Source organism: Cucurbita moschata, unplaced genomic scaffold (assembly GCF_002738365.1).
Source record: "Cucurbita moschata cultivar Rifu unplaced genomic scaffold, Cmos_1.0 Cmo_Scf00062, whole genome shotgun sequence".
Taxonomy (NCBI): domain Eukaryota; kingdom Viridiplantae; phylum Streptophyta; class Magnoliopsida; order Cucurbitales; family Cucurbitaceae; genus Cucurbita; species Cucurbita moschata.
Window position 1 is genome coordinate 60450 of NW_019268578.1, and position 18611 is coordinate 79060.

Below are 18611 nucleotides of genomic sequence, written 5' to 3' on the forward strand. Positions count from 1 at the left end.
TTATAAAAAATGTTTTGTTACTCTCTCCAACTAATGTAGGGTCTCACAATATCTATAATTGGTTAGAGAGGGGAACGAACATTTCTTATAAAGGCGTAAAAATCTTTCTTTATTAGACGCATTTTAAAATTATAAGACTGATGACGACCGTGCGTAATGAGCCAAAGCAAACATGTACTAGCTGTGGATTTGGACTGTTACAGATGGGAAGAATTTAGACCCGACAATTAAAGGTATACGACATGATGGAGATAGAATGGGTGAAAGCTCTCTTTTTAACTCAAAGAGAAGGCCTTTTCTCATACCTAAAACTCTTGCATCACTCAAATTCTCGTGCTTAATTTAAGCATCGAAGTTATGTCATACACGATCGAATTGATCAAGAATCAGTAAACCTTTTTAATAAATGTAGGTGCACCATTTTCAAACTTTCAAATTGGTATATTGATTGAGAAATTCAGAAGTAGTTGTTAGCATTTATTAAGAGGGGTCTAATTCATCAGTGTTTATGTCAGAGCAAAGCTTATTGGGGAGACTATTTCAGCTGCAGAGATGAGGATAACCACTAGTGTAACATGGGGTCATTTGACAAGATCTCTTGTTCTTCCTAAAATTTAATTCAAATATGGCTGGCGCGTTAGAGAAAGGGAGTGAGTGTGTTAGGTTCTTTCATTTATACATTGCCACAAATGAGCCCTTAAATGTAGTTAATACCATTAATACTATACATATATAGTCATGCTTCAAAACTAGGGATGTCCTTTAGCCAATTACTCGATTGGTATTGATTTTGACTTCAAATCTAAGGATGGAGTGAAGAAGAAAAAAGAGTGAGATCTCACATCGGTTGGAGAGGCAAACAAATTTTTTTTTATAAGGGCGTGGAAACCTCTCCCTAAAAAACGCGTTCTAAAATTTGTGAGACTGCAGGCAAAGCATAACGAGCCAAAACGGATAATATCTGCTAACAGGACTTGAGTTGTTACAAATGGTATCAGAGCCAGACATCGATCAGTGTATCAATGAGGACGCTAGGCCATCATGAGAGGTGAATTGTGAGATTCCAGATCGATTAGAGAGAAAAATGAAATATCTTTCGTAAGGATATAAGGGTAAGGGTATAGAAACCTCTTAGATAATACATAATAAAAAAAATAATGGATTGACTGGTTGGTTTCGCTTCCATCGACCTATACAAGTGGGGTAGAGTGAGATGGAAACTTAAGGATAATCAATCATTTTATTTTGGCATGGTGTCCAGCTTATGAACATAGGAAATGGCGAAAGGGGGACATCTTTCCTGCTTCCAATAATTTAAAATGGTCACTCACTTTAAGACGGTTTCTTTTTAAGGATTTCTCGTAAAATTGAACACAAATTATATGAAGTAATTTGACTAAAAAGAACGTTTTTTTAGTTAACCTAATATTAAGATAGAAATCAAATAATCAACAAAGGTAGGGTTACGTTCTGACTTTAAAGAAATAAATATCTGCTAATTATCGCTTACTTAGATAGATATTTTTACCGATTGAACTATGCTCAAGTTATCGAGATAGAAACCGGATTTGCAAACAGAAACACACTAAAAACCAAACACGGAGAAAGAACAGCCGAGGCATTCCATTCCCCATGCATTTATTTCTCAAACATTAAACCATTTCATTATTTCAGCACACCCACTATGCCTTATGGCTTTGCACCCTCCACCACTTCACCGGCGTAGCTGCAGCACCGGTAGCGACACCAACCATGCCGGCAACGGTAGCCACCATGACCGTGCCCATCATGGCCGCCATGATCGTAGCGACCACGACGGTATCCCCTATCATATCCTCCATACTTGGCATCCTCTACGCCATTGGTCTCCATTGTAGCCACTACAACATCATCATTAAAATTAACGCCAAGTGAAACTAAACTAAACATTACGGTCAAGATTTTAAGTGTCATAGAATCTTATCATGTGAGACTCACCATTTTCGTTCTTGGCCGAGGTGTGTGCGAGGTCGCTCGCAGCCACATTCGAAGAGATGAGGAGAACAAAGGCGAAAAGAAGGCCGAGGAAAACAAAAGCCTTGGAGCTCATTTTTTTGTGTGTAGTAAAGATCGATTTTTTGAGATGGGATGAGTAAGATTTGCATCCTTTTTGAAGTATTTATAGGCATAAAGAATAAAAGAGATGAGTTGAATTATGACATGGGGATTTATGACTAACCCATAATTTCGTTGAAAACATTTTGAAATGACTCAGCTCTCTTCCAAATCTTATCTCTAGGGAATGATAATGTTTCACGACTACGAACCTCTACAATGGTACGATAAGCTCTCATGGTTTTGCTTTTGAATTTTTTAAACAGCCTCGTATCGAAGTATTATTTACTTATAAACCCATGATCAAATCTTTAATTACCCAATGTGGGACTCCTCCCCACAATCATCAATACACTAGTTATCATCGTGCAACTTTAAATTCAAATCGACGTCTCTTAACTGTTTTAAAACTATTTTAAAGTTCAAAACTCGTTAGAATGTTAGACGAAAAGTCGACATGTCTAAATATTGTTCTGTCAAATTATTTTCATGCAAGTGGACCTGTGAGATCCTACGTTAGTTAGGGAGGAAAATGAAGTATTCTTTATAAGGGTGTGAAAGTCTCTCCTTAGCAAACACATTTTAAAACTTTGAGGGGAAGTTCAAAAGACTCAAAAGAAGACAATATCTACTGGCGGTGGGTTTACGGTTATAAGACCAAAACGGTTCAAAATATTGAACAAAAAAATTTGACATGATGATGATCCAGAACCACTTGAAAATGATCTAAATAATAATCAACATATTGAAAAAGGGTATTGGGTGATGAGTAAACTTTGAAATGGGCATATTCATTGTGCAAATCAAATGTGGATCCTTGCATTAATCTAGTGGGTTCTAGTACATCATTGTTTATGTCAGGCACAGCTTCTCATGGAGATTATTTCATTTACAAGGATGGGGCAACATCTTGTGTAACATGGTGGGGTGATCTGACCCATCATATTAATAATTCATTTCAAATAAATCTCAAAACTATGTCCAATCCATTTCTAAGACTATTTGAAAACTTCATTTTGTGTCTTTTTAAAATTATGTTCGAAATAGGGTGCTAGCATGGTCAAATTTGGTTGGCACTGCTAGGAAATGAAGTATGTCAGGTCCTTTCATTTCAGACTCTTAAATGCACTTAATACAATCCATTTTATGAATGCAATTAATACTATATAAAATTAAAAAAAATTAAAAAAAAAAAAAAACTATATGAGTGATATCCCATATTGGGTAGGAAATAGAACAAAACACCATTTATAAGGATGTGGAAACTTTTCCCTAACAGGCTCGTTTTAAAGCTCTGAGGAGAAACCTGAAAGGAAAAACCAAAAGAAAACTATAGGAGGCTATCCCCCGAATGAGTAGATACAAGGTTGTGTGTCAGCAAGGACATTGGGCTCTGAAGGGAGTGGATTTGGTGGAGTCACACATCCGATTAGAGTAAGGAACAAGTGTTAGAAAATATGTTGGGCCCTGAAGGGGATGAATTGTGATAGTGTGTGAAAACCGGACCGTTACAAGATAGCACGTATGTAGTCCAGAATAGGGACAGTTGAGATTGAGTAGCATATGATGATTACGTTGAAATATTAATTTTCTCAATTGATAAATTTGTAAAGATTGAATAAATATTTTAGAATTTGATCTTATACAAATTCATTGTATATAACATTCTCACTCATATGCCTTCATATGAATTATTATATGAATTATTCAGATCTCACTCATATGCCTTCATATGAATAATTCATGAATTATTATATGAATTATTCAGATCAAGTCATTTATATCTATAACAAAGTAGGTAATATCAATAATGTTACCAATAAAACCAATCTTATTAATTTACTATAGGCTTTTTTAAATTTTTTTTAAATTTTTTATTTTTTTTTATTAATGTGTCATTCACATAGTCTACCCCTATAATTTTAAATTTTTAGGTCAGAGTTAATTTAGATAGTAAATAAAAATAATAAAATAGCTATTAATATTAAATCAATAATTATGTTGTTTTATAATATAAATCGCAACCATTTGTCAACCATTTGGCATTTTCACTAAAATTGGTAAGACGTGCATCTAAATTGGTAAGATGTGTATCTTAGGGCCAACTCTACCTAACACGTTTTCATATGACATGCCTCATAATTTCAAATACTTCAGATGTGACACTAAGAAGGGATACATAAATATGACATGCCTCGTAATTTCAAATACTTCGGATGTGACACTAATAAGGGATACATAAATAAATCAAGACCATATCTAAATAAGAGGGATCATGAGAATAATATAACTAAGAAACTTGAAAAAAAAAATTAAAGTTACTATCTATATCTTTTCACAATGAAGTGCACCTTCTTTTTCAAGAGCTCAATCATAGAAAGTTAAAATACTTGGAGCAATTCTATATTAGATGACCTCTCAAAGATTTTTCGAGGATGCGCGTGAGCGATGGCAAAGATTTCCCTACGATGCGCGCGAGCGATGGCAAAGATTTCCCTACGATGCGCGCGAGCGATGGCAAAGATTTCCCGACGATGCGCGCGAGCGAAAGATTTCCCTACGATGCGCGCGAGCGATGGCAAAGATTTCCCTACGATGCGCGCGAGCGATGGCAAAGATTTCCCTACCATGCGCGCGAGCGATGGCAAAGATTTCCCTACGATGCGCGCGAGCGATGGCAAAGATTTCCCTACGATGCGCGCGAGCGATGGCAAAGATTTCCCTACGATGCGCGCGAGCGATGGCATAGATTTCTCTACGATGCGCGCGAGCGATGGCAAAGATTTCCCTACGATGCGCGCGAGCGATGGCAAAGATTTCCCTACGATGTGCGCGAGCGATGGCAAAGATTTCCCTACGATGCGCGCGAGCGATGGCAAAGATTTCCCTACGATGCGCGCGAGAGATGTCAAAGATTTCCCTACGATGCGCGCGAGCGATGGCAAAGATTTCCCTACGATGCGCGCGAGCGATGGCAAAGATTTCCCTACGATGCACGCGAGCGATGGCAAAGATTTCCCGACAATGCGCGCGAGCGATGGCAAAGATTTCCCTAGGTTGCACGCGAGCGATGGCATAGATTTCCCTACGATGCACGCGAGCGATGGCATAGATTTCCCTACGATGCGCGCGAGCGATGGCATAGATTTCCCTACGATGCGCGCGAGCGATGGCATAGATTTCCCTACGATGCGCGCGAGCGATGGCATAGATTTCCCTAGGTTGCACGCGAGCGATGGCATAGATTTCCCTAGGTTGCACGCGAGCGATGGCATAGATTTCCCTAGGTTGCACGCGAGCGATGGCATAGATTTCCCTAGGTTGCACGCGAGCGATGGCATAGATTTCCCTAGGATGCACGCGAGCGATGGCATAGATTTCCCTAGGATGCACGCGAGCGATGGCATAGATTTCCCTAGGATGCACGCGAGCGATGGCATAGATTTCCCTAGGATGCACGCGAGCGATGGCAAAGATTTCCCTAGGTTGCACGCGAGCGATGGCAAAGATTTCCCTAGGATGCACGCGAGCGATGGCAAAGATTTCCCTAGGTTGCACGCGAGCGATGGCATAGATTTCCCTAGGTTGCACGCGAGCGATGGCAAAGATTTCCCTAGGTTGCACGCGAGCGATGGCATAGATTTCCCTAGGATGCACGCGAGCGATGGCATAGATTTCCCTAGGATGCACGCGAGCGATGGCAAAGATTTCCCTAGGATGCACGCGAGCGATGGCAAAGATTTCCCTAGGATGCACGCGAGCGATGGCAAAGATTTCCCTAGGTTGCACGCGAGCGATGGCATAGATTTCCCTAGGTTGCACGCGAGCGATGGCATAGATTTCCCTAGGTTGCACGCGAGCGATGGCATAGATTTCCCTAGGTTGCACGCGAGCGATGGCATAGATTTCCCTAGGATGCACGCGAGCGATGGCATAGATTTCCCTAGGATGCACGCGAGCGATGGCATAGATTTCCCTAGGATGCACGCGAGCGATGGCATAGATTTCCCTAGGATGCACGCGAGCGATGGCATAGATTTCCCTAGGATGCACGCGAGCGATGGCATAGATTTCCCTAGGATGCACGCGAGCGATGGCATAGATTTCCCTAGGTTGCACGCGAGCGATGGCATAGATTTCCCTAGGTTGCACGCGAGCGATGGCATAGATTTCCCTAGGTTGCACGCGAACGATGGCATAGAGCGATGACATAGATTTTCCTAGGATACACGTGAGTGATGGCATAGCATGTTGAAAGGACCTATATTGATTTGTTGGGGTGTATGGAGGGAAATAATCCAAATTTTGAATCGTGATCTAAATGTAAATGTCAGGAATCAGTCCTTACAAATTATATTATAGTGATACCCTCCCAATAAGAAATAGTTTAAGGTCAAACCAAGGCAGAAGCTAGTGAGCACGTGACCCGAGGAGGTGTACATGAATTAACCACTATTCTATTTAATCTAATCAAATATTATATATAAAAACAAAAGAATGAATCAAAATTGTGAAAAGTATAGAATTGAAACTTAAAAACTTTTGATAGAGAAAATGACAAATTCCTAGTAAAATTGTTTTAAAGAACTAGTAAAAAAATAAAGAACAAGAACAAGAACAATTCAAGCATCTACCATGGCAGCGGCTTCTCTCTGAACAGCTTTCATCAACAACCCATCTTTTTGCAGCGCCATATGAATCGGCAAGAACCCTAATCCCTCAGCAATGGCCATCATCATCTTCTTCATTCCCCTCATGAACTTCTCCAAATCAACTTTTCCATTCGACTCCGTTTCGTACGCACAACAAACCTCATCGCTTCCAAACTCCTTCAACATCTCTGTGTACGACAGCGCGCCATCGCCGTCGACGTCAAGGTGCCTGAAACGCTCCCTAATGGCGGCGCCGAAGGCTTCCTCGTCCTCCACGAAGCTCACTACGGTGGCGCTGTCTAGCAATTCTACGCTCATCTTCAAAAACCCTAATGGCTTATGATTCTTTGGATGAAGATTTTATAAAAGCCCTTGGCGGCCACTTCTATTGCTATTTTAGGGAAGAGGGGTTTGGTTAATTATTGATTTAGGGTTTCTTATTATTAATTTAGATGTTAAAAGAAATTACCAAAAAAAAAAAAATTAGGTTAAGTGTACTAATACAAAATTTATGGGTATTTTTAAAATGTGGACGGTTTATTAACTGTACTTTTAATTTTTTTAAAATGGGATAGTGACGGTTTTATTAACGGTAAAAGTATTTATTTATTTTTTTAAGTTTTTAAAAAAATTTAAGAGTATTAATGAAAATTTGGAAGTTTGAGTGCTTTATAAAACCCTTTTCAAAATTCAGGGGCGTTTTAGGTATTTTGAAATAAATTATTAACCGTTTCTATAATCATGTTTTAAATTTTTTTAAAAAATTTTAAAGATATTATTAAAAAATTAAAAAATTTATAGGTATTTTTGGATGGGAATGGATGGAAATTGAGTTTTAATGAGAAATATTAATAGATGCTCTTCATAATTTTTATTTATTGTTTTGAATTTGTTTCTTTAATTTCTCGTAATTTTATACTTTAAAATATTGTCCTTATTTGCATGATATATTTGAGTTTGAATTTTTCCATTTAAATTTGTTTTAGATTATTTCCTTTTTTTGATTATCTAAATAAATTGCAAATTTTGTTTTAAATATATTAGAATTATTTATAATTTTAGACGTATATATCTTAATTATTAAGTTTAGTTTGGTTAAATTTATTCCATTTTAATCATTAAACTTTTAATTATATATTTTTCTATTGTTATTTTGCATAAGTGACACTTAATTAAGGTGAATATTGAGTTTTGCAGATATTAGGTGATAGAACAATAGCTATAACTAGATTTATTGTCATCTAAAATTTATACTTTTCGAAAAAAAATAAGTTTTATTTTTTTTTATTTTAAAAGTTAGAATTTCGATCTCTACGGTTTGATATTTTGTTCGTATGTGGTACTTGTTGCTTGGGGAACGACCTCCCCTATTGTGACCAAAAGTCTATCCTTGATTTAATCTAAGTTTTTCTATAATAGCTCAAGCTAACCGTTAACAGATATTGTCTGTTTTTGTCAGTTACGTTTTGCTGTCAACCTCGCAGTTTTAAAATGTGTCTAAGAGATTTTCACTTCTTACAAGGAATGTTTCGTTCCTCTCTCCATTCCATGGGATCTCATAATCACACCCCTCCTTGGGGACAGTGTCCTTACTAGTACACCGCTTGGTGTCTGACTCTGATACCATTTATAACAGTTTAAACTCATCGCTAGCAAATATTGTCCACCTCAGCCCGTTACGTATCGTCGTCAACCTCATAGTTTTGAAACCGTTTAATACGAATTGGTTTCTAAACCCTTATAAAGAATGTTTCGTTCTCCTCTCCAATCGAGATGAGATCTCACACTTTCAACCTAATAACGACTGACAAATGAAATTTAGGTCCAAGAAAAAAGCACCCACTAGTTGAATTTATCATTTTGTTTGATTGGTAGCTTGCTCAATTGCTTCTCTAATTTTTTTTTTCCTAAAATTTGGCTAGTTTCAAATTATTTTTTTTTTCCTACCTTGAAATCACTTTATACGTTTGACAATTATATTTTATATCTATTTAAATTTTAAACTTTTGCTAGAGTCCATTTGATAATTTACACGTATGCAAAGTTATAATTCTATCGATGAGCCCTATAAACTGTTATATGAAAATCAATTTACAACTCGTTCATACATCAATTCTCATAGGTATACACGTTTTTTTAGAAAAATTAAACTACTCACTTGAAAATCAAAAAAAATTACACACATGTAAATTAACGTTTTTTAGATAAAACCTCACAGATGATATAAACTCATCGAGTTACGAATTATACCGGCGCATCCTCGACATAAAACACAAATCTCCCGAACTTGTAACCATATAAATAGTATTCAATACACACAACAAAGATCCAAGAACACATAAGATGGACAATTATGGAAAGTAAAGAAAGAGATGAAGGGCTTAAAGAGATTAAAACATAATTAAAACCCACATAGTTGTGAGTTTATTTACTTATTTCCACTTCAGTTTTGTGGATCATTGCACTTTTTTGACTTAGTATCGCAGTGATCTTGGTGTTTTGGGACCGATTTTGAGCTGCATTTATGATAATGGTTGGGATTACTGCAATTGGGTCTGATGGGGATTAAGCTGTAAAAAATGGGGTAGGGCTTACGTTTGGCCGCTCCTGCATCTCGAAACAAGTTTAATGTGAGATCTCATATCGGTTGGGAAGCAGAACTAAACACTGTGTGAAAATTTTTGAAGGGAAGAAATTCAAAACAGACAATATCTACTGAATTCATTAAATTTAAGATATTAAAAGAGAACGGCTAAGAAGCTCACCATTTTTTCCGGCCACCACTAGCTCCCTGGCTGCAGCCAGCTCGGAGGAGACGAGGAGAAGGAAGAAGAAGAAGGCCAAGAAAACTGAACCCTTTCCACAACTCATTTTAACTTATTGATACACAACAAGTAAAGTGGGTTTGAGATGAAATTGAGTGATTGGTTTCCATATAACAATGTGTTTTTATAGGCAAGGGATGGGGAAATGATCGGAATGGGTCCTAATAACAACAAAATTTGCCAACTTTTTCATGTGGGTTGTGTTTTTTTTTTTTTTTTTTCAGTATGGATCTTACGAGCTCATCGCTAGTAGATATCATCAACTTTGACTTGTTACGCATCTTTATTAGCTTGACGGTTTTAAAACGTGTTTACCAAAGAGAGGTTTCCACATTTTTATAAGGAATGGTTCGTTTCTCTCTTCAATCAATGTGAGATCTCACAATCTACCTCTTTTGAGGGCCAACGTTCTTGTTGACACACTACTCGGTGTCTAGCTCTGATACCATTTGTAATAACTCAAGCCCACCTCTAGGAGATATTGTTTGCTTTGGCCAGTATTGTCGTCAATCTTATAGTTTTAAAATGTCTCTATTACCGAGAGGTTTCCACACCTTTCCAAAAATACCAACATGTGATCTACGATTGAGTCCTTGGGTTTCCGAAATAGTGTAAAAAGAGGTTCAGTTTCTTTAATTACCGAATGATAGAATAAGAAGGTGAACGAACGAGAGAATAGGAAGAGTAGAAGAAAGAATCAGTAGTCTTGACTTTCAACAATAGTTCATTATCTAATGGATTTTTCCGTTCTAATACTCCATCCGAGAGTTATCAGTATTTATCAAATCTGTTCCTATCTAACGGAACGCTATTGGATCAAATGACAAAGACATTGTTGAGAAAAAGATGGCTTTTCCCGGATGAAATGTTTGTTGCTATCTGTTACAATAACGAATCATTGGTTTAACTGAATAACTAAATAAAATAGATAGACCCTTCTCTTCGTCTTAGGTCGACGGATCTTCTCCATTGAAAGATCCCCTATATGGATAATACACATTCCAGTTCAACGAGCCTAATTCTAATTGTTTTGTTCCGAAGCAAACCACGGGGCGGTTCGTCCTATTCAGATATTCACGACCAAGAAACACTGGATTCTCTTTCGGGTAGGCCCTGAAAGGAGAAGGAAGGCTGGAATGCCAACAGGCGTCTATTATTGAATTCACCCGACCCGATAGTACCCCATTTTTGGAACGTCCAGTGCCAAAGTCACTGAATGGGTAAGTCGCCAATCCCTAAAACGGACTATGTAATGTACTTTATCTGCTGGGGGATCAAGAATATGGGAGAACCGCTTCTTTTCTTGAAGCCAACCAAAGTTGACGAAGCTATAGCCCTCATGAAAGAAAGTTATCTTTCAGAAAATTGTAACGATAGTGGGATGCCCACATTGTAAGTCTTTTGACCTACCTTCTTTGAAAAAAAAAATTAGTTTACACACGTACAAAGTTGTAACCAAAAGTGTACCAAGCATAGATTGCATTATTGCATTATTGTTTGGAAAAGTCTTACATTAAAGGAAACGAGTTTTGTTTTATTGTTTATTCAAGAACATAGGAAGATATTTTATAGATAATAATATTAATTTATAGTCGTTATTGTTTCGGATAATATGGAACTTAAACATGGTAATTGAAATAGTTTAAAATTTTAAGAACCAACAAGTAAGCTACTAACCGAGTATTTATATATTGATTTATGCCACATTTTTGTTTAGATGGCACTTAATATTGTATGAGTGATATAAGTGTGAATATCATATTCCTGTAATAACTTAAAGGGTTTATAATTATACATCAAGTACTAATACAACCAACTTTGTAATTGTCACAAATGATTTGATCTAAATTGTTCATATGGAGACATGTGAGTGGAGATATCATATATAATGAGTTTGTATAAGACTAGACCATGAAATATTTAATCTTTTTTTTTTTGTAAATTTGTTAATTATGAAGATTAATATTTCATAGGATGATCATATGCAACCCAATTTTAATCTCAATTGAGTTAAGAACTTCTACCTGTGAGAACTTATTCTTTGATTTGTATGAGTGAGAATTGTTTTTTTTGTAGCCGATTCAATATGTCTACCCACATAGGAAAAGTAGATGAATAGTTTCATTAAGTGTTAATTTTGGGACTTAACAATGGTCCCATCCTCTCATTGGCTCGAGAGGAATTTAATTTATAGTTGGATGATAAACAAATTGTTAATTAAAGAATGAATGGTACTTTAAAAGATGTAATGATGTGTAAAATGAAATTTTGACCTAGTTATAATTACAAACAATTTGTGAAGGATCAACTTGCATTTAGGGATTATATCAATAGAAACAACTTGTCCTATCACGCATGTGAGTTCAACTATAGGTCCTTAGTAGGGTAGGGTGACCTACCGTCAATAAATGAAAATTGATTAATAAAATATATTTAAACCCATATGAGAGTCCATTTGAAATTTGTTCAATACATCAATCTAACTATTCACTTGAAAATCGTCAAATATTTGCAATGAAAAATCTAAATCAGATAAGTATTGAAAATTCATAAACTTAATTGATAGGATTTGCTCAAAATTCATAATCGTTTACACATCAGATAAGTATTTAAAAGCGTCTTTTGGTCGAGCATCCTTCTTAAAAGTTGCTCAAAACATTAAGAACGATTAATATGGACTTTTGAATCACCGATAGCGATCGAAAGATAATTAAAGGTAAGAATTTTAAATTTTTAGTTACGGTTAGATATGAACGTTTAGATAAATAATAGCTTGTGAACACTTAATCACGTATCTTACTCCAATTATACTCATGCAACCTCGAGATAAAACACAAATCTCCCAAACTTATAACCATATAAATAGGATTCAATACACATAAGATAGATAGTAATCAAAACCCAGGTAGGTGTGGGTTAGTTTATTTAGTTTCCATGGTGTTTGATCTTAATGTCCACTTCAGTTCTGCGGAGGGCAATTTCGTGAATAAGGATTGCAGACTCCGGGTGGGGTTGGCCGTGGGAAGCAATCACCATAACGACCTGGGCGATCGCAAACGGGTTTGTTGGGGTTTCGTGTGCGGGGGGTGACGAAAGTGGTGCGGCCTTCATGTATGACCGCTGCTGCATCCAAAAACAAATTTAAGCTTTCACTATATATACTTAACCAAAACTAAAACCGTAGGCTGCACAATATGTAAGAACCTCACCATTGTTTCCGGCCACCATCAGCTTCCGGGCAGCAGCCAGCTCCGAGGAGAAGAGGAAAAAGAAGAGCAAGAAAGCCAAAAAGACCCAACCCTTCCCACCACTCATCTTAGTTGATATCTCTTATCACTATACTCAACAACAACTATGGTGGGTTTGAGATGAACTTGAGTGATTGGTTTCCTCATTCCATTGTGTTTTTATAGGCCATGGGAGAGGGACATGTTATTTCAATCGCATACACCTTATAAATATCTTCGAGTCCTCGATGTTAACTACCGAAAATTTGAAATATATAAATAATTAATTAAAATAAGACAGCTTATCAGGAAGTTTGAGTTCAATATAGAAGGGAGGTCACTTGACTTACCGTGTCACAATAATTGCACAGTTTCGTCTCACTTTGGTGATTCGGAGGTAGTTGAAGAATACATTTTCTGACGGCTCCAGTTCGACTTCTCAACTAATCTAGCTTGAGTCTCATCGATTTTGACTCTTTGAAGGGTGTTTTTTACGCTTTCGAAGACGTTTAAGATTAATATGGCTACTTTTCAAGCGAAGTTTAGATTACTTTATGCAAATGAGATGAGTCAATTCTCATAGTAGAGTTTTTAGTTATATGATTATGGGATTCCTTAGGTAAAATTAGATTTTAAGGAGCAACTTTGAGATAGCATCAAGGGAGCATAATGACTTCGGCTTAAATGGTTTTACTATTGGTTTGATTGAATTAATTGTATGATGTATGAACGACACACGCTCTGACGTGTCGTACTTTGTGATTGTCTGACACGTATTATGTTCTGTCGTGTTATATTTGATGTCATGAGATGTTGTGTTATGTTATATATCTAGTTGTGACTTTCCATATCGTATGATGCATGATACCTCTATATGTTATGACATGCACACTATGTTACCATGTTCACTTCGCGTTTATGATAAAACTATTAAACCACCTATGTTATTCATGAAAGTTGTGTTATGACAAAACGAGGCATGACATGTACCATACACATATACCAGGATTTAAAGCTGGGAGCCCTCATACATTTTATATGTCATTTGCATTAAGATACTTCCCCGTTATGATTAGTACGAACGTGTATGCTATGATATTATATACATCATGATATTATGCGCGCTCCTTTCCCTCCAAGCTTTTTCACGAGCGTGAGTGCGCGGAAGGCCATATCCAAGAATACATATACAAGTCTCCTTCGAAGTCAATGTTCGAAAAAATGAAAAGGATAAGTTTGTGAGAAAAGGTTAGAATAATCAAAGTTATGCCCCCACAACCCTACCACATTGACTCATATTATTCAATATTGTCTTTTGAGAAAAAAAAAATTATATATTGACTTTTCAAAGAGAAAAGTAAGTTGCCAATTTTACCCGATTATCTCATTAATAATAGAATGATTTAGACATAGATATCGTTTAAAGATTTAAGAACAAGAGTATTTTTATACTTATTTATATTACTTTTCTTTTTAAGATAATACCTGATCTTATATGATTGATGTAAATGCAAACACTAGTAGTTAGATAATAAAATTGTAGATAGAGTTGAGTCATGTTTTGAAAAAAAGTATGTAACTTTAAGTTTGCTCATAAGACAGGTCCGTAGATTTTTTCTAGGCATGAAAATGATATCTTTTAGTCAAAAATTAATCTATGAGTCTAAAATATTTTGAAGGTTATATCAATAAGAATTCAAAAACCCCATAATTTATCAATTAAATATTGAATTTTTATAAGAGAATCAATCTTTTTATTTTTGTTAGATTCGAATGGGCACGTAGTTTACAAATGTACAAAATTATAATTCTATCAATTAAATTTCTTATATTATCATCGTGGAATCAATTTAAGCACTCAATTTGATGTTCATTATACAACAATTTTCACGTGTGTAAACTTCTTAAAATACCTAGAACTTTATTTGTTACAGTATGAGGTCTCTATTAGCAGTATCGTTCGCTTTAGTCTATTACACATCATCGTCAACTTCACAATTTTAAAATGTTTATTAGGGAGAGATTTCCATACTATAAAGAATATTTCGATTCCCTCTCCAGTTAATGTGATATCTCACAATCCACTCCCTTTGAGTCTAGCATGTTCGCTGACACATCCGTGTTTAGCTCCGATATCAACCATAACAGTCCGAGGCTACTACTAGTAAATATTGTCCATTTTAGCCCGTTACATATTGCCGTCAGCCTCATAGTTTTAAATGCATCTACTAGATAGAAGTTTTCACACTCTTATAAAGAATATTTCATTCTCCCGTTACAATTGATTTATAATTATTTCCATTCAATACAATTTAAGATTCCAACCTATCCTTTTTAAGTACCTATCAAATGAAAGAACAAAAACAAGAAGTGTCTATCAATCTAGCATTATTTGTTTGGAAAAGTCATAAAAAATTTTATTTTATTTAATTGCCCATAAAATATCTTCAAACATATAATAATACGAACTCTAATAAAAGTGAACCCTTCATAAATATTTTTTTTTTCTTATTGTAATGAGTTTTAAATTTACTTTCATATTAGTTAAAATACTACAAATGATCACTAAGTTCGGATCAAATCACAAAATTCAAATGGGATAATTTTTACTTTAGGCTTTTTGTGAGTCCACTGCTAGCAAATATTCTCTTATTTAGAGGGACCTCAGGCATGTTGTAGGATTATAATCATGGGGATACTTCCCCTAGAAATGATGAGTGCGGACGCGCACAGTATGATGATGAAGGTGTTCATGGGGAGCATGACATTAGGGGTTTCCTGACCTCCAGACATCGCTACATATAGCTAGCTTGACCAGAGAGGGTCCAGAGGGTGTGCAAGTCGCCTGGGGATTCACACTCGCATGTGTAGGTCATGTGTAGGAAAGTACTACACATCCATAGCGAGATTGAAAGTCACCCCTGGATAAGATAGAAACAAGTCCCTACAGCATATTTGCATGTGATTTTGGATTTAGCATGGGCTCTATAGTGGGGTCACTTACAAAGATTTCTTCGAAATACTCAGGCTGTGTGCCACGTCATTTTTCTCAGGTAAAGGCAAGGCGCCGATGTACGAATGACGGCGGCATCGCGAATAGAGATTATGGCACGTGCATATGATAGATGAATATTTAAATTCCTAGTCTTAGGTTAATATAGGTTGTCTTCATTTCATTATTTTATTTTGTATTTGTTTTTATTTTTTAATTCTAGTATTTTGTTTGAAACACGTAAAACCGATAGTGTTTTCTAGAAGATGATGTTGTTTTATGTGTTTTCGAAATTTATGTTATAAATGATGTTATTTTAAGAGTTATATTTTCAGATTAAGAGATGAGAACGAGACGTTAGTAGCGACTCTGAGTATGCAGAAATTTAGGGTCGTTACATCCCGAGCCTTGGAACATCATTGGTCTTTGTTTCTCACTCGAGCACGCTTATCAAGAACTAATCTATGAGAATTTTTACCATTGAGACATGTTGATTTTTCCTCCACCCAAGTATTATTGAGACATGAACCCTCCCATGTCCATATCGAATCATTTCTACAGACCATGCTAGTTAACAATAATATATACCAACCTTCGATTCAAGGGACGAGACACAATATTAGCACACTCGTGTCGCCCGACACTATCCTATAAAACTCATTTCCACAGAAAAAACGCTCAAAGACACTCATCTTGCAACACTCACACAAACACACTGTGACACACATGCACTATAAAGTATCTCACCTAGGCCATAGAATCTCAAAGTTCTTGAGAGAAAACACCCTGACTCCAACATATGACTAGAGATGTTTAATGAAGAATGTATTGAGTTTATGTTGTTTTATGTTTAGAATGTTTTTTGTTTTTAATTTTCTTTTGAAGTTATGTTATAAGTAAAGAAAGCCTCCTCTAAAGATTAATATAAAAACAATTTTGCCATTGATATTTTTTTTTCTTTTAATTTAATTTAACGTGGGTCAATTTTAAAAATTTGCACACATATAAATTAACGTCTTTTTTAGATAGAATCTAACGTATGGTATAAATTGATCGAGTTACGAATTATATCATATTGCACATTCTAGGCATAAAACACAAATCTCCCAAACTTATAACCATATACATAGGATTCAATACACACAACAAAAGATAGTAATTAAAACCCACGTAGGTGTGGGTTAGTTTATTTAGTTTCCATGTTTGATCTTAGTTTCCACTTCAGTTCTTCGGAGGGCAGTATTCTACATAAGGATCGCAGGCCTGTGGGAGGCAACTCCTATAACTGTTACGATCGCAATAGGGGTCGTAGGAGTCTTGTGTGCGGGGATTGACCGCTGCTGCATCCACAAACAAATTTAACCTTTCACTATATATACTTAACCAAAACTAAAACGGTAGGCTGCACAATATGTAAGAAGTTCACCATTTTTTCCGGCCACCATTAGCTTCCTGGCTGCACCCAACTCCGAGGAGACGAGGAAAAAGAAGAGCAAGAAAGCCAAAAAAACTGAAACCTTCCGACCACTCATTTTAGTTGATATCTCTTATCACTATACTCAACAACAACTATGGTGGGTTTGAGATGAACCCACTTGAGTGATTGGTTTCCTCTTTCTAATGTGTTTTTATAGGCCATGGGAGAGGGACATGTTATTTCAATCCTATACGCCTTATAAATATCTTCGAGCCTTCGATGTTAACCACCGAAAATTTGAAATATATAAATAATTAATTAAAATAAGAAAGCTTATCCATCGTCTCTTAGGTTGAGAAAGTGGGAAGTTTGAGTTCAATATAAAAGGGAGGTCACTTGACTGACGGTATCACAATAATTGTACAGTTTCATTCTAGGTGATTCGGAATCAGTTGGAGAATACATTTTATGACGGTTCCCGCTTGGCTTCTCAGCTAATCTAGCTTGAGTCTGATACGTTTGAACCATTTTCTATCAGTTTTGACTCTTGGGAAGGTGTTTTTGACACTTTTGGAGATGTTTAAGATTAGTATGACTACCTTTCAAGCTAAGTTTAGATTTTTTTTTTTTTTTTTTTATGTAAATAAGATGAATCAATTTTTATAGTAGAGTTCTAAGTTATATGATTGTGGGACCCCTTAGGTAAAATTAGATTCCAAAGAGTAGCTTTGAGCTAGAATCAAGGGAGCATAGTGACTTCGATTTAAATGGTTTTACTATTGGCTTGGTTGAATTAATTGTATGAAGTAGGAACAAGCACATGGTCCCTCCATGTGTCGTACTTTGTGACGGTTTGATATGTATTATGTTATGTTGTGTTATATGTGATGCCATGAGATGTTGTGTTATGTTATATATCTGGTTGTGACTTCCATGTCATATGATGCATGATATCTCTATATATTATGACAAGCAGATACTACGTTAGCATGTTCACTTTAGGTTTATGAAAAACTGTTGAGCCATATATGTTATTCCTAAAAGTTATGTTAGGAAAGAAACGAGGCATGACATGCATCATACACATATGCCATGATTTAAAGTTATGGAGACCTAATACATTTTGTATGTCATGTGCATTGAGATAGTTTCCCGTTATGATTAGTATAAACATGTATATTTTGATATTATGTGCGCTTGTTTTCGTACGAGCTTTTCCATTGTGAGTGTACACTGGCTGAAGGTCATGTCCAAGAGTACGTATACGAACCCACCTGAGAGTCTTCGTGTGTTTGAAAAAAATGAAGGAAATAAGGTGGACAACCATTGACTTGTGTCTAATTGAAATTGTCTTAGAATAATAATGCTTTAGATATAGTAATTGTAATCTTTTGAAGATTTAAG

At 36.0% G+C, this 18611-nt stretch overlaps 2 protein-coding genes and 2 long non-coding RNA genes across 4 annotated transcripts; all 4 read right to left on the reverse strand.

Annotated features, from left to right (window-relative positions):
* Positions 1-1489: 1489 nt before the first annotated feature.
* Positions 1490-2128, reverse strand: LOC111437130 (glycine-rich protein DC7.1-like). The gene is made up of 2 exons (XM_023074979.1): positions 1978-2128; positions 1490-1880 (listed from the first exon to the last, which is right to left on the reverse strand). Exons 1-2 carry the CDS (start codon positions 2087-2089, stop codon positions 1690-1692), a joined length of 303 nt encoding a protein of 100 aa, XP_022930747.1. The 5' UTR covers positions 2090-2128; the 3' UTR covers positions 1490-1689.
* Positions 2129-6716: 4588 nt separating this feature from the next.
* On the reverse strand, positions 6717-7064 carry LOC111437091. Its single transcript, XM_023074926.1, has one exon. It carries the CDS (start codon positions 7062-7064, stop codon positions 6717-6719), a length of 348 nt encoding a protein of 115 aa, XP_022930694.1.
* A 5276-nt stretch (positions 7065-12340) lies between these two features.
* Positions 12341-12970, reverse strand: LOC111437065. The gene is made up of 2 exons (XR_002709386.1): positions 12781-12970; positions 12341-12694 (listed from the first exon to the last, which is right to left on the reverse strand). It is a non-coding gene; the product is annotated as an uncharacterized LOC111437065 (long non-coding RNA).
* A 3829-nt stretch (positions 12971-16799) lies between these two features.
* LOC111437063 lies at positions 16800-17410 on the reverse strand. The gene is made up of 2 exons (XR_002709385.1): positions 17217-17410; positions 16800-17130 (listed from the first exon to the last, which is right to left on the reverse strand). It is a non-coding gene; the product is annotated as an uncharacterized LOC111437063 (long non-coding RNA).
* Positions 17411-18611: the final 1201 nt, after the last annotated feature.